The following is a 15171-nucleotide window of genomic DNA, read 5'->3' on the forward strand; positions in this document are numbered from 1 at the left end:
GGGAAAGTGATATAACATTGCTGATGCTTTTCTACAGTACTGGAATAAATACAAAATGTCTTAGTTGTGATATCAAGGTATAGCAATATAAAGGTAGGACTTTGAACTCAGGAGATAAAACCTAGAATAAACAAGCGAAAATTTACATCAACTGCCTCTGGGGATTGGGGTTGGGGAGGAGTGGGACAAAAATCTGACACTTTTCATTATAAGCCTTTGGTATTAGTTAATATTCACTGATTTAAAAATAAGATAAAAAGAAAATATAACCAACCTATTTTTCATCCCAGGATAAATTAAAACTCAGACCTTGTATGACCAAGACCTTCAGGATCCAACTCCCCTTTCCAGTCTTATTTTCTATTTTTCCCTCTCACACACCTGTACCCATGATTTCCCCTCTAGAGCCCACTTCCTTATGCCTCCCCCAGGCTGTACCAGCCCTTGCCAGGCTCAGATCCTGATAGATCTGGCCCATCCCTAAAGGCCCAGGTCCAACTTCCATTCTGCTCATATAGCAAGCCTGCAGTGTGTAAAAGCCAAGCACCCTAAAGCTCAGGGGCCCCGAGTCTCAGTTCTAGCACTGTCTCTTCTGAAGATAGCCAGGCCCGTGGGTTTGATTATAGAAGCCCAGGCTGGAGATTCCCAGCCAGCGGCCTTTAAGCCACCTGGAATTATATGTAAAATACTCTGAAACTGTTCAAAGGCTCCAATCAGCATGCCCGAAGGACTCTGCACTTCCTCACCACTGGCTTAGTGTGCACTTGTCTGACTCTCTTCCCTGCACCCCTTTTCTGCATATACTGGGCCCCCAGAAGGTAAGCTCCCAGCGCAGGTACTACACCTCCTAGTCTTAGAGGAGATGTTTCAAAAGCAGGGGGCTCTCCCAACACAGAACCCGTCCAGGGGTGAGGCAGGGAAGGCAGCAGAGGCAAAGCCTACGGGCTCAGCTGTTTGACAAGCTGGGTAGGTACTCCTCTTGGGGTGACCTATCCTAATCCTACGGCCTACTTCTCCAAGCCCTGCCCAGCCCAAGAGCTGCTCTGTTCCAGCCCTGAAACCAGCTCAGGAGTTGGCAAACATTCCACGTTGGCTCTTTACCTATGCCCCCTTCAGTGTCTCCTGAGGTCTGTTTGCAGCGCTATAGCCCCCTAGAGGCTGCATTTCCTGGCCAGACCCGGATGCCATCACCACCTCTCAGAAGAGGGACTGATTCTGCTAGCTCGGCCCTCCAGCACCACTGGCTGGCTCCCTGTCTCAGCCTCCCGCCACTGTGTGGCCGTTTTGTGCTTGCTTCCCCACTCTCCACTGGCCCTGCCTTCCCCGGGTTTCCACTCATGGAAGGGGCACCTTATGCTCACTCTTCCTCCGTTCTCCTCATTATCATCAACGTACTAGGGACTGGAAGGAAGAGTTTATCAAAGGGCTTACCCAGAATTTCACAAGAAAAAAGGCATTGGAAGGTCCCCGTTCAAAGAGCTCCTTGAGTCCCCCCTTTTTCTCTGGGAATTTGTCATAGATCTGGCGGATGTCCACGGCTTCGAGGTAGGGGTCACTGTAGCTTGGGCTTGACTGGCCAATGTGTACAAACAGGTGCTTGTTATACTGTGGAGAGAACAGCTGGTTTCAGGGACAGGTAGAAGGTATCAGGGCAGACACAGCAGCCCAGAGCTCAGATCACAGCCATGCCACCTAGAGCACGTGACTTCACTTCTCTGGGCCTCAGTTTCCCAACTGGTAAAATGGAGACAGTAAAAGGATCAAATGTAAAGCAAAGTTAACGGGTATAAAGCATTTGGTGCTGTGCCTGCACCTAGTCAGTACAATTGCAGTTATGTGTATCATTCTTGCCCTGGCTATGTGGGCATTTTCTATCTTTGGGCCTCTGTTATCTCATCTGTCACGTCAGACCACTGACCTAGATAAGCTGTTTTCAAACGGTGCTCCACCCTATAGATGGGGGCTAGGCTGCCTCTGTGTCCCTTACAGGCACCTGGCTACAACCAAAGTCTACTTCTTCTGTTGTACCCACTGGGCTTCTGAGAAAGAGTATGATTAATGGGTGCCTCAGCTGAAAAAACAAGTTTGAAAACATCAGTGTGAAATGGTCTGTGAAGTCCCCCAGGCTCTGGCACCCTGTCAGCCCAGCCTCCTCTAGCTCCTCCTCCTCCTCTGACCTCTGCAGGTAACGCTGGTCACCAGGGACATGGGACCCTGAAGGAGACAGGGTGGGGATGGGGCTCCTCTCTCTGCTACCGTCCCAAAGATATGGGTCAGACACAGGAGGCTCCTCAGAGCCACAGGGGAAAGGGGGAGCGGTGCTGGGTGGGAGGGCAGAGAGCATGGAGGGAAGAGTACAGATCAGAGAGGGAGCAGCAGAGGGAGAGGCCAGGAGAACCGGGATAGAAAAAGAAACCAGGGGACGGCTTTGGGGTGGGAGCATCAACAGTGTCAGGGAAAGAGGGAGGTGAAGTGAGGAAAGAAGAGGGAGGGAGGATGAAGGAAAGGGGGAGGGCCAATGGAAGGGAAGACTGGGAAGCAACAGGACATCTAAGTAAAACCCAGAAGTGGAGTGGGGCAGAAGGCCAGGGCAGGAAGCCAGAAGCGGGTGGGAAAAGAGCTGGAAAGACATGGGAGCAAGAACCTCCGGGAACAGGAGAGGGTGGGAGAGCCGGCCAGACCCAGGCCAGGACCTACCGTATCAGGGTCCTGCTGCTGCTCCAGGAAGGCAGAGAACTCCAACATCCAGAGCTTGGAGCTGGCCACACTGCGGCCCTGCCATGGGGGTGCCGGGGGCGCTGAGGGCGATGGGGCGGGTCCTGCAGGAGACTCAAACCCTGCATGCAGCAGGAAAGGCACATGGGGACGGGTCCACACCTCAGCCTCTGCGAGGATCCCAGGCCCAGCCGTGAGACCCTGTGCTGGCAAGGGAATCATCTCCTGCCTCCCCTAAATGGGACCCCCACCCCCGGCAGGGGTGGTGGAGGGGAGTGCCTGGCCTGGTACAAGTTAGGCCCCTTGGGCCCCCCGTACAGAACTGTCCTCAAGGGAAAATGGATGCCGCATGGAGGGGCCGGGATGCCAGCTGGGCTGAGGGCTTCCGAGCAGCACAACTACGTTCTTGTGGAGGAGCTTCTGGTCCGGTCAAAGATAACCAGACACACTGACTGCTATAGTGATGGAAGCCTCGTGAGAACTGGAAGTTTCCGGATCTGTTCACTGCAGTCTCTCCAGCCCCTAGAACAGTGCCTGGCATTCCTTACAGGTTTGCTAATAACAGAAGTAATGAGTGTGATAAGAATTGACAAAGTATGCACTTGGGGGTGGGCAGGGAAGGTTTTTCCCAAGAAAGTGATGCTTGAAGGAAATAGTAAGTACAGGCAGAAGGGGAGAAAGGGGAAAGGGTGCTCCAAGCAGAGGACACGGCAGAGGCAAACTAGGAGCTGTGAGAAGCCCCGTCCTCAGAGGAACTGGAGAGTGGGTGGGTTTGTGCCAATGGCAGGAAACGAAGACAAGAGATGAGCCGGACGGGGGATCTGGGCTAAGCAGCATGAATTTTAGCCTGAGAGTCTGAGAGGGACAGAGGATTTTAGGGAGGACAGTGAACTGATCAGACATGCATTTCTGAAAGATCCTACTCAGTGTGAGGGAAGGACTAGGCAGGGGTGAGGTGGTCAGAGGCTTGGTCCCAGGGATGTTTTCCCAGTGGAAAAATGAAGGCCTGAATGAAAGCGGTGTAGTGGAGGGAAGAGTAAGGGATAGAGGAGGCACATCCTAGGCCTTAGTGACTGATGGGACGTGAGAAAGCAGTGAGACAGAACTCCAGACACCAGCTTTCCAGGCTGGGAAGCCCCACATGCTGAGGTGGGTAACTCGGGAGCATTCAAGGAAGGAGACAGAGAAGAAACACAGGGGTGGGAGGAGGGCCATGCTGGACACTGAACAAGTGCTATGTGCCAGACATGACTGGATATACAGAAGACACAGACCAGTCAGCCACAGACGTTGCCCCCCACCCCAGATACTAGCAATAGAGTGTCAAGTGCCAGATGGGGGTGCAGAGCGCTCAGGATGCCTAAACTGGGTGGGGGCAGGTCAGAGGAGCTTCCAGGAGGCCTGAGCAACAGCCCAGAGGCAGGGCGGGGCTGGGGGCATGGAGGGAAGGAGGGAGAGGAGAGAAAGCTAAGTTACCAAGGAGGTCCATGCAAGTCCTACTACAGAGTTTAGATTGTACCCAGAAGGCACCAGGGAGCCAGGATTGGAGTGAGTGAGTGAGTGAGTGAGTGAGTGAGTGAGTTATTTATTTTAGGATTGGAGTTTAAGCCTAGGAACCACATGGTGGGATTGATGCTTTAAAAAGGTCCCTGGGGTAAATTACAGGGTGAAGAGGGGAAGCAGGATAAAACCGGTGTCAGGTTAAGAGGCTGCTGCAGTAATCCAGGCAAAAGTAGGTGGGCCTGAACCAAGACAGTGAGGCCAGGGAGAGGAGGGGACACACAGGAGGGTGGATCACTCGTGCTGGGAGAAAGTAGCAATAGGGACACCAGGAGGGTGGTGGTGGGCTGCTCTCAGAACAGAACCAGCCAGGCCAGAAGGTCAGCAGGGAGTCATTCCCCGAGCCAGAAAAGGTGGTTAAGGGGAAGGATCCTGTCTTGCCCTTCAGAGAGGAAGGAGGTAAGGCACCTCCTCCATGAGAAAGAAGCAAAGACAGGGCAGGTTACCTGAGCAGTGAGAGGGAGGGGCCCTACCTATGCTCCAGGTCTCTGCCCAGGAGTGTTCCCTCTCCTCACAAGTGGCTCCAGGCAACAAAGCCACGCTCTCCTTGGACCTCCCATTTTGAAGGAGACATCTTAGCATCACCAAGAGGGAAGCCATCCCAGGAGCCAAGCTGCACAGGACACACATGCAGCATAGAAAGATGGCCGGGGGACAGCTGCCCTGGGGCACAAGGACCACCCCCTCTGACCCATGTGCACCCCTGGAAGCCCTGAGTGTATCAAACAACCCAAGAGGCATGGCGGGCTTGGTGCACGGCAGAGGTGTGCGTGGCAGGAGCACAGAATGGGGTGGGGCCAAGAGACTGAGCACACGCCAGGGCAGCATCTAACAGGGGCATGAGGCATCCAGCTGTCGGGGGGCCGGGACCTGGAGGGCAGGAGCTGCAGGTGTGCGAGGTGCACGGGAGCTGTGCGCTGCCGACCCACCTGGCAGAGGCAGCGAAGGCTGGACAGCGTAGGTTTGTTGAGAGAAAGGTTTCACACTACGGAGACAGGAGAGAGGAGGTGTAAGCCCTGGGCAGGTTGCAGCCCAGGAGTCTCTGGCAGTGTCCAACGCTGTGTGTGGCTGGCCCCAGTGGTCTGAGCATAAGTGGCCTTAATGGGCTCTGGCCACCTGCTCCCTCCCCTGCCAAGTCCCTCAAGTTTCATGGATGACCCACAGAAGCAGCATGTCTGTTGGGAAAATCCATTCCTCCCTCCTTCCTTCCCTCCCAAGCCAGTCAGAGGTCTGCTTCCTAGCCTCTCTCCCTCAGGGTCCCAAGCTCTGGCCTTGTTTCACGCTGGACAGACTGGAGTTTCAGCAAATGCCACCCCAGCGTGTCCACACCACAGACTGAGCTATTGCCTAAAAAGCAGGACAGCCTGATCCCAAAGCTCAAGCCCCTCCTGAAAGGCTGCCCCCAGACTGCTACCCTGTCCCATACTGGGAGCCAGGCTCAACAGCACAAGTTCACAGGCTCAAGTTCAGTTCAGAGAGCAACTGGTAGCAGGCCATACTCACTCATGGGATGTTCCAGCTTGGCCCGGCAAAGCTCCTTGCCAAAACTGAGGAGGCAAAAAGCACAGAGTCAGCACAGCCCCATGCACCAGGGCCGTGGTGTGGGAAGACCGAGCAGGGGCCTCATCTGGAAGGCAGGGTTGGGGGCCTAGACCCAGTGGGCAGTAAGGAGAGTCAGCACTGCTACACTGGGCTAGGTTACAGCAGTGTCCCAAAGTGTGTTTCAAGGAGCTCTAGTCTCTAGACACACTCTGCCAAGAAGGTGCTCCTTGAGAGAAACCCCAGGTTTAGAATTACAGCAACTGTATTCCTCCCTTAGAGGCCCACAGTGCGTAGCAGCACATAAGGCCTGAACAGTCCAAGGTCAAGAAACCTATTTAGGTGTAAGCGTCCCAAACTTCCTTACGCACAGAATTACTTTGTTCCCTATCTATGCAATATTCTGATGGACTAGCAGTCTCTGGAGCACACTTTGAAAACTCCTGGACGAGAGGCTCACTGAGCATGGGGTGAGGTCCTTCCCTACACGCCTAGGGCAGTGCTATGGGTGCATGGTGAAGACCCATGTAGACCCTATAGCCAAGAAAACCTTGTGAGGACACAGCCCTAGAAAGGAGGAGCCTTTCTAGATCATTCTGAAAGGGTGACCAAAATGGCCGTGGCCAAGAAATTTAAAACCCAAACAAGCGTTTGTTCTCCGACTGGAAAGAGAACAGTGCTGAGGAGCAGAGGGGAGGGGGGAGCCGGGACAGGGCGGAGTGGTGGAGAGCTGCTCAGGGGCATGCTGATGTTACACCAAAGACTCAGGCGTCAGCCCCCTCACCTGTCAATCAGGCCAACTCTGTAGAGCTGCCTGGTTGGTCAGCTAATGGGAGCTGCTTGGCCCCTTGTGGGAGGTCTGCTGTGTCACCGTCAAGGCCCCCGAGAAGGTGGTGCCGATGCCAGCAGAGCTGTGCCTCAGCGTGGCCCCTTGGCCCTTGGTCCCTCCTTCCCCCTGGCTCTCCTGGCCTGGGAGGACTCAAGTGACAGAAATGTGGCCTGGCCAGTGCCTCTGGCTCCTCAGGAGGGGGAGGAGTGAGAAGGAGGGGCTGGTGTGGTCTCTGGCTCCAGGCAGCCCCACTTACCCCTGAGACTGCTGGGTGGCCTGGGCCCCGGGCGAGGGCCATTTTACTGTGGAAGGCTGTGGCGGAGATGGCCTGGGCGGGCGACATGGGAGCCATGCTCTGCAGGGCCTTGTCCTTAGCTGCCTGGTCCTGGGGAGACATTGGAAGGGAGGGCCTCAGCAGTGGTCACTAGGGCAGGCATGGGCAAGGCGGGGTCTGAGCTTGTGCTCAGGAAAGCTGTCCTATCGCCAGTGGCCAGAGCCCTGGACAAGGCCCTGAGGGCCAAGGCTTATGCCCCTGCAGTGCTATTAACTTTGTTTGTGACTAAGTGCAGGTCACTTGGTTTCTCTGATCAGTTTCCTCATCTGTCAATGGGGCAAAATACGTGTCCAGCCTATTTTATTAGAGCTTAAAGGGCCTTTTGGAGACCATCTGCCAGGCGGTGTCTCCACGGGGATACTCTGAGAACAGAAGCTTTTTAGTCCTTGCTCGCCTCCACACCACTGGCAGCTGGCATGGTACCTGGCTCATAGTAGATGATACATAAATATGTCAGAGCCCTCCTCGAATGGACAGGAGGGGTCATCCTCGGTCACACGAACTGTCTAGAGGCATGGGGCGATCTCCTGTGGCCCCACCTGTCTCAGGCCTGCCCCAGGGGTCTCCCCTTGCACTGTGGACACCCGAGGCACCCCCAGACTTTTCCATGTCAGGATGTAAACACGTACAGTCTGCCCTCCCTGGGTCCAAAGGCCCCAAAAACGGGTTCACCCTGCACCGGCTCTGAACAAAGAAGTACTCAGGGAAGCATATGTGAGGAACAAACAGGCACTTAATGACATTAGTGATGATGACAATAATAGTAGTAACAATTTTTACATGTGTGTAAGCCAGCAGTTCCCATCCGGAGTGTCCTAATCCCACAGGTCTTCAAAAGTGATGAGACCGTACTTCAGTACTGAGATTTCTGTATTTCAAAAAGCCTGATGGGAACTGTGTTTTTGTCCAAAATAAGACCACATTTATAGACTGGAATGGCAAGTATTATTCAGCATGTATAGCTTAATTGAGGCCAAAAGATTGGATTATGTCAACTCAGGAGCTCAGATTAGAAATTCTATCTTTATGATGAATATTTTTAAACAGAGAAAATAAATTAGCTGTTATTTGGTAATGAAGTTGGTAGACCCAGATCTGTCCTGAGTCATAACCGAGTCACCCCGGAGAAGCGATGGAGGTCCCTGTAGCCTACAGGTGCCATTCTATGACAGTTTCACTGAGTCCCCACCATAGCCCTGTGAGGCGGGCACCACCTTGGTGGCCCCCGACAGCATCCCAACACCTCGTGATTGTGGAGCAGGATTCCAAAGGCCCCTCCACTCAGCCTCTCCAGGACCATCTGCACTCACTTGGCACAAGGTGACCCACACGTGGACTCTGAACATCACAGCACTCCTGTGAGGCCAACAGGACCAGTAGGATCCCCATTTTAAGATGAAGAAACCGAGGCTCAGAGAATTTATGTGACTACGGTGTTGACAGTGGTGATGGTTGGCCTGAGAGTTTGGCCCCAGTTGGCATTATCAATTTACCTCTGGGCCTCTGCAGGGCCGGGGTAGGGGGGCGGAGGACACAGGGCAGGGAGTGAGGAGGATGGACACTGACATTTACCAGCACCCAGCGCACACCACAGAACACACAGGAAACCCTTCTGAGTGGATGGGTCATCCTCAAACCACTGTCCTTTTGGGGTCAAACTTGGGCCTTGCTCTCAGAGGCTCCCTGATAACCAAAGAGGGAGCTAATCAGCATAAGGTGGCCTCTTCCCAAGGACACTTGCACTGTTCAGGAGGAAGAAGTCAAACACGCCCAGGCCAGCTGGCTCAGGCCTCTCCCTCCAGGAGGACATGTATGATGCAGCAGGCCGTACCCTCCCAAAGCTTGCAGACCTCTGTGGTTAACAACTACATTATGAAGCCAGAGAGCTCCATCCGCTCAATGTCAGCCACTTACGTCCCTTCCCGGATAGCTGATCTAAACAAATGACTGGGACTCAGGAAACCACGTCCTCACCAGGGTGGGACAGGAATCAAGGGGAAGTAGGAAGGACATTATGAGGAGTGACATCAAATGGCCAGGCTATAAGGCCAGGGAGTCACTGAATTTTGGGGCTGGAGAGGACCTCAGACGTCAACTTGCTTAACTCTGTCATTTTACATTTTAAACCAAATGGAGCTTGAGGAAGGTCAGTGACTCATCCAAGTTCACATGGTACAAGGGCAGAGCATGCTACACCAAATCCCGGGTCCTGGAGGATTTCTATCTAATTAATAGAAGTCTGTCCACCAGGGATTATGTTAGGTCACAGACCCCTTTGAGAATATGACAAAATCCTCAAACCAATCTCCCCAAGAAAACTCATATAAAGATTTGCATATTATTTAAGGGGCTCATGGCTGCCCTTGATGTCCATCCAGTGGTCTACGAAGGCTCTCCCAGGCCTCCAAGTTACAGCCTGTGGACAAAGGTAGGTGCGATTCCTTGAAGCAAATGTGCCCATACAGATGGTCCCCAAGGGAATTAAAAGTTTCCCTGGATGGCTGTAAACAGAACACTGTAAAGTCTTGTCTCCATTCTGGCCCCCTGCCAGGGTCCCAGTGAGAGGCAGACCGGAGAGGGAAAGTGGGGCTCAAGTTGGACTCCAGGACCCAAGGGTGTCTGAGGGTACGTGTGCTGGCTTGAAAGGGAGTGACAGCTGAGGCCCAGCCAGCTGTCCCAGGGACAAAGGAACGAGGTGCCGGGCTGCAGCTGTGGGGGCTGGGGACAGCTGGGCTGAGTGGGCAGCGGGGTGCGGCTTCCTGGGAGTTCCCACCACTCATTTGGAGCCTCCCATGTCAGGATCACAGACAACTGAAGCCACACGGGACCTTCAAGCTCCTCTAGTTCAGGGGTTTTTAACTGGTTTATGAGCTACTTTGGGGTTCAAGAGCCACAGAGCATCAGAAGCAGATGGGAGCAGGGTCTCTGGCCTATTCCTCACTAACCTAGCTTTGACTGGAGTAGCCCCTTTGATAACATACTGGGGTGATATTTTGTTTGGGGGGGAGAAGGGGGACCCGGCTGCTTAAAAAAAAAGTGTGTTAACTGCTGGACTCAGTCTGATTCCCTCAGATGTTAGCTCTTCCTGCCAAGTAGCTGGGCAAACTCTGCTACAAGCGTGTCTATGGTGGGGTGGGGGCTCACTCCCTCTTGCCATTCACCAAAAGGGTCCCCTGGCTCCAACGACCAGGAGGCCTAAGTCCTGTGGGGAACAGAGTGCACCGGGGGGGGTCCTGTGGGGCATGGCCCTGTAAGGTAGGGCTGACCTGGGGAGGGGAGAGAACTGCCCATCTCAGAGAGCAGAGTGCAGGAAGGAATTCCACCATTTCCCACAGTACAACCCACCCCCACCCCACCACCCACAGCAGTGCCTCCCAAGCCTGACCACCCTGTAGGCTCAGCAGATGGCAAATAAGGGGCCAGTGACTCAAGGACGTCCTCAAGGAAGGGGGTATGGAGAACAATCCCACTGTGATCTGGGAAGTACTCTGTCCAGGGAGGAGGGATGCTCTAGAGCCTGGTGGTCACACATACTTACACACACACACACACACACACACACACACACACACACACACACGGCTCTGAAGTCAAGTGTCATTCCCTATATAGACAGGAGCACGATTATAGGCTAAATCCCAGTCTTCTTAACACCAACAAGCATGCTGGCTCTGCACACAAACAGCCAGCCCCTGAACCCAAGGGAAGACTTTTCCTGCTGGAAAAGGAGCTCCAACTTCTAGGAAGCTGGCCCCACCCATGCTCTAGGTCCTCCCTCCCACTGCTGCTGTTTGCCTTACCTTTAGCTTGGCCTGGATCTCACGGGCTTTTCGACGGGCCAGCACCTGGATGTGGCTGGAGACCTGCAGCAGGAAGAGAAGGCTCCTGTCCCTACCTCCCAGAAGGCCTGTGCTCCCCATTCTGGCTCCCTGACCCTCAGCACCGCCCTCCTCAGCCTCAATCCACATCTGTGGAATGAATGAATGAAAGGGCCAGTCAATGGTGGGCCTTGAGTCCCTCCATATCCAGCTAATCCAGACTTTGGCAATAAATACAAGTACAGTGCCAGCACTTTGTCCTCTGTTCTTCTGGTGTCCTGGAGAGGGGAGGGGGCTGCTGACTCCCCTGTAAGGTGAGGGATTTCCTCCCAGTTGATAGCAACAGGAACCACAGGGAAACTGAACTATCTGTGGCACACCAAAAAGACACAACCCCTGTGAACCAGCCCCACCAGGAATCCACACTGGGGCCTACAGAGGCCCTGGCCCACCATGGGAGCAGGCTGGAACTGGGGTACCTGCCCCTGGGACTCACACTCATCTTTCAGGGCCCACCTGCTTCCTGGTGCGGGTCTTGCCTGTCCGGAGCTTGATGTAGCGGGCAATCAGCTCATTCCGACCTACAGAGACACCAACAGCTTCTCAGCAGAAGAAGGACAAAAGGCAGGCACACAGGACGATCTGGGAGATCCCTTCCCTCATCCTCTGGCCACCTTGACTGGGTACTTGGGGTGAGGATTCTACAGGTTGCCTCCTGCCCTCCTTGGATCCCACGGATCTCCCAGCAGCAAGAGGAAACTGAGGCCTTGGTGGGAGACAGGTAACCTGAGAGCAAGGAGGTGACAGGGCTGTGGGCCCCACACAAACTTGGGGAGCCCTCTCAGAGGCCACCTCCTCCCCTCCACTCTACAGCAGCCTGACAGTCCTGCCTCCTCCTGGGGCCTTCTGCACACTTGAGAGGCTGCAGGGAGGCGCTTGGGCTTTGGCCATCCCCCATGCAGTCCCCGCGGCTTCCACCACTTCCATATGAGCAGGGCCTTACAAGATGTCTTGTCTGGTCTGTGAGCAGCAGCGGGGATGGGGGACATACGTGCTGAGACACCGAGGGTCCCCAGAGAGGAGGTCTGAAGCACTTAACTCAAAGAAAACCCAGACAGACCACAACTCCAGCTCCATGCTCTAACCAGTCAACAAGTAATACTGAGTGTGCGCCATGGGCCTACCCTGCTAGGGGCTAAAGCTGCATCTAAGGGATCTCAGAAAACTGTGAGGAGCCACCTGTGTCCTCTACTACTATAAATGCAATTATGAAAAGAGGTTCCGTCTTCAAAGAAACTGCCACCTAGCTGAGGAGAGACGTGTGCCCATGCTGTAACTCCAGTGCGTGCCACAGACAGGGAACACACAGTGTGTTCAGAGCAAAAGGGGTCAGTTCAGGTTGGGTGGTCAGGTGAGCCTTCAGCTGCACCTTGACCACTGGGTAGGATTAAACCATAAAGAAGGGCATTGGGCTGGGGAGAGGGAGGGCAAGGGGATTTCAGCAGGAGCTACCACCTCCCTGGTCCAGCTCTGGGGTCAGAGGGCACAGCCGACAGCCTGCCCTGTCCTGCTGGCCCTTGTTGAGCCTGGAGGACTGTGACTATGAGTAAGGAGACTGCTGGTGCAGGGGGTGGGGGTGGGGTGGTGGTGATGAATAGGCTGTCCGCCACCCTGCTGTAAGCAGAGAGCACAGCCAAGGCCAAGCTGGCCCCCCAGCTGACCTTTCCCCACTGCCAATGCTGAATTAAGAGGCCACCCTGAAGAGGTCTCATCTGCCAGAAAGACTAGCTGGCCTGAGCACTGGACTGTCTGTGTCAGGGAAAGAAGGGAGGGAGGATCAGACCCTGAGGATATCACCTGCTGGCTGGTCTGCACCTAAAACAGGGATCCAGCAAGGTGGCTCTTCTCAAAGCTCTCCAGGGAGAGGTATTCCAAAGGCTCCTTTAAACAAATGTCTGAATAACGTTCAACAGTCCTGCCCCATGTCTAACTTGAGACACTCATGTTGCAGCTATGAAGTGCTATTATCACTTGCCAGAGAGTCTAAGTCATCACCAGTGGTGACTATACACGGGTCACAGAACTGGGATTTGGGGAGCCAGATGCTAGCCCAGTGGTTCCACAAATGAGCTATGGGACCGTGGCCAATGGGATTTTATTCCTCCATGGACCTTTACCCAGACTTCTCTTCTTAAAACAGGCCCTTTTAGGTGCGCCTGGGTGTCTCAGTCAGTTGAGCGTCCGACTGGCTCAGGTCATGATCTCGCAGTTTGTGGGTTTGAGCCCCACATCGGGTTCTGTGCTGACAGCTCAGAGCCTGCAGCCTGCTTTGGATTCTGTGTCTCCCTCGCTCTCTGCCCCTCCCCCGCTCATACTCTGTCTCTCTCTGTCAAAAATAAACATTAAGGGGCGCCTGGGTGGCTCGGTCGGTTAAGCGTCCGACTTCGGCTCAGGTCATGATCTCACGGTCCGTGAGTTCGAGCCCCACATCGGGCTCTGTGCTGACAGCTCAGAGCCTGGAGTCTGTTTCAGATTCTGTGTCTCCCTCTCTCTCTGCCCCTCCCCTGTTCATGCTCTGTCTCACTCTGTCACAAAAATAAATAAACATTAAAAAAAAAAATTAAAAAAAAAAATAAATAAAAAAATAAACATTAAAAAAAATTTAATAAAAATAAAATTAAATATAAATAAATAAATAAATAAATAAATAAATAAATAAATAAATAAATAAAACAGGCCTTTTTAGGGTATTTTCTCAAGATTATTCCAACTAAATTTTTATAGACTTAGGAAACAGACCTTAACTTTGGCTCAGTTTCCTTTCCTGTAAAACAAACAGGCCTGTGGGAGTAGTGTAGCCCCCACCCCACCATAGACACACTTGTAGCAGAGTTTGCCCAGCTACTTGGCAGGAAGAGCTAACATCTGAGGGAATCAGACTGAGTCCAGCAGTGTAGTAGTGTAGTTCAGAGACCAGCCTGGGAGCAAGGAGAAGAGCAAGGGGAGAGAGAAGGTTCCTGAGAGCCAGGAAGCTGACTGCAGTGCTGGAGGACATGCTCTTGAGAAGGGCAAGTTGGAGAGTCCTGGGGCGGGTGGTGGGAAAGGCAGGGGGCACTCGTCTGAATGGCATCAGAGACCATTGTGTTCTCGTGCTGCTCCTCTAGCCCACACCTTGTGTGCAGGGAGCAACCTATCAGTTCTATCTGTCTTTTCTGTTAGATTCTCAACACCTCAGAGCAAGAGACTACACATCCCCATTCAGGTCGGCATCTCCAAAATCTGGCCCTGTTTGTCAAATAAAGGGTATATCAGCAAATCTTGACAGCCGACCCTTGAAGAACATGGGTTTGAACTGCACAAATCCACTTACACATGAATTATTCTCAATAAATACAGCACAGTACCATATGTATTTTCTCTTCCTTAGGATTTTTTAAATAACATTTTCCTTTCTCTAGCTTACTTTACTATAAGGATATAGTGAATACATACAAAATATGTATTAATCGACTGTTTATATTATTGATAAGGCTCTGGTCAATAGCAGGCTGTTAGTAGTTAAGTTCTGGGGGAGTTCAAGTTATACGTGGATTTTCTACTGTGTCTGGGGGGAAGGTAGCATCTCTAACCCCCACATTGTTCAAAGGTCAATTGTATAACCGGAATCTAGACACTTCTCACCACCTCACCCTCTGTGGTCCAAGCTCCCATCCTCCCTGGCCTCAACTACTAGAATAGCCTTCTACCTGGATCCCCTGATCAGCCTATTCTCAACACAGCAGCCACAGCAATCCTGTGGCTCAAACACCCTCCAGTGGCTTCCCATCTCCCTCAGATTATAAGTGTCCAAGCCCCTACAATGGCCTAGAGAGACCCACAGGATCTGTTCACTCCATCCCCAGCTCAGCCCCTCCCTGAACTTACGTCACCTGCTACTCGGTCTCCTGGCTGTTCCTAAGACCTGCCTGACCTATGCCCATCTGAAAGCCTTTATATGCCCTGTTCTCAGCCCAGTCACATGTGGCCCACAACCTCACCTTCACACCCTTGACACCTTCTTTGCTCAGATGCCATTGCCTTAGAGACCACTTCCCTGAACACTCCCCTGAAAACTGAGGTCAGCCCCCGCCTACCCACCTTGGACTGCCTACTGTCTTTACTGTTCTCATAGCACCTTCTCACATGCCATGTGATCTGCCTACTTACTCGGAGCACTGCCTACCTCCTCCCCACTCCCAGCAGAAGGAAAGCTCCTGAGAACAGGGATTCACACCCAACACCTAGAACATTGCCTGCGGTTTTCTGTAGCAGGTTCCCACAAACATTTGTTAAATGAATGATAAGGGATAATGTTAAATAGTGATATGATACTGGCC

At 53.1% G+C, this 15171-nt stretch overlaps 1 protein-coding gene across 7 annotated transcripts in view; it reads right to left on the reverse strand.

The window, feature by feature from the left end:
- Positions 1-15171, reverse strand: part of TEAD4 (TEA domain transcription factor 4) — a 68806-nt gene that overhangs the window by 15534 nt on the left and 38101 nt on the right. For 4 of the 7 annotated variants that reach the window (XM_058744025.1, XM_058744027.1, XM_058744022.1 and 1 more), the window contains 7 exons: positions 11312-11376; positions 10778-10840; positions 6900-7028; positions 5779-5822; positions 5205-5260; positions 2698-2885; positions 1432-1605 (listed from right to left, as the gene is read on the reverse strand). In XM_058744025.1, the coding sequence (XP_058600008.1) occupies positions 1432-1605; positions 2698-2885; positions 5205-5260; positions 5779-5822; positions 6900-7028; positions 10778-10840; positions 11312-11376 (719 nt within the window). The remainder of the gene's footprint in view (positions 1-1431; positions 1606-2697; positions 2886-5204; positions 5261-5778; positions 5823-6899; positions 7029-10777; positions 10841-11311; positions 11377-15171) is intronic. The other 3 variants (XM_058744024.1, XM_058744028.1, XM_058744029.1) reach the window with 3 other exon arrangements.

The sequence above is a fragment of the Neofelis nebulosa genome, chromosome 8 (genome assembly GCF_028018385.1).
Source record: "Neofelis nebulosa isolate mNeoNeb1 chromosome 8, mNeoNeb1.pri, whole genome shotgun sequence".
Classification (NCBI taxonomy): Eukaryota; Metazoa; Chordata; class Mammalia; order Carnivora; family Felidae; genus Neofelis; species Neofelis nebulosa.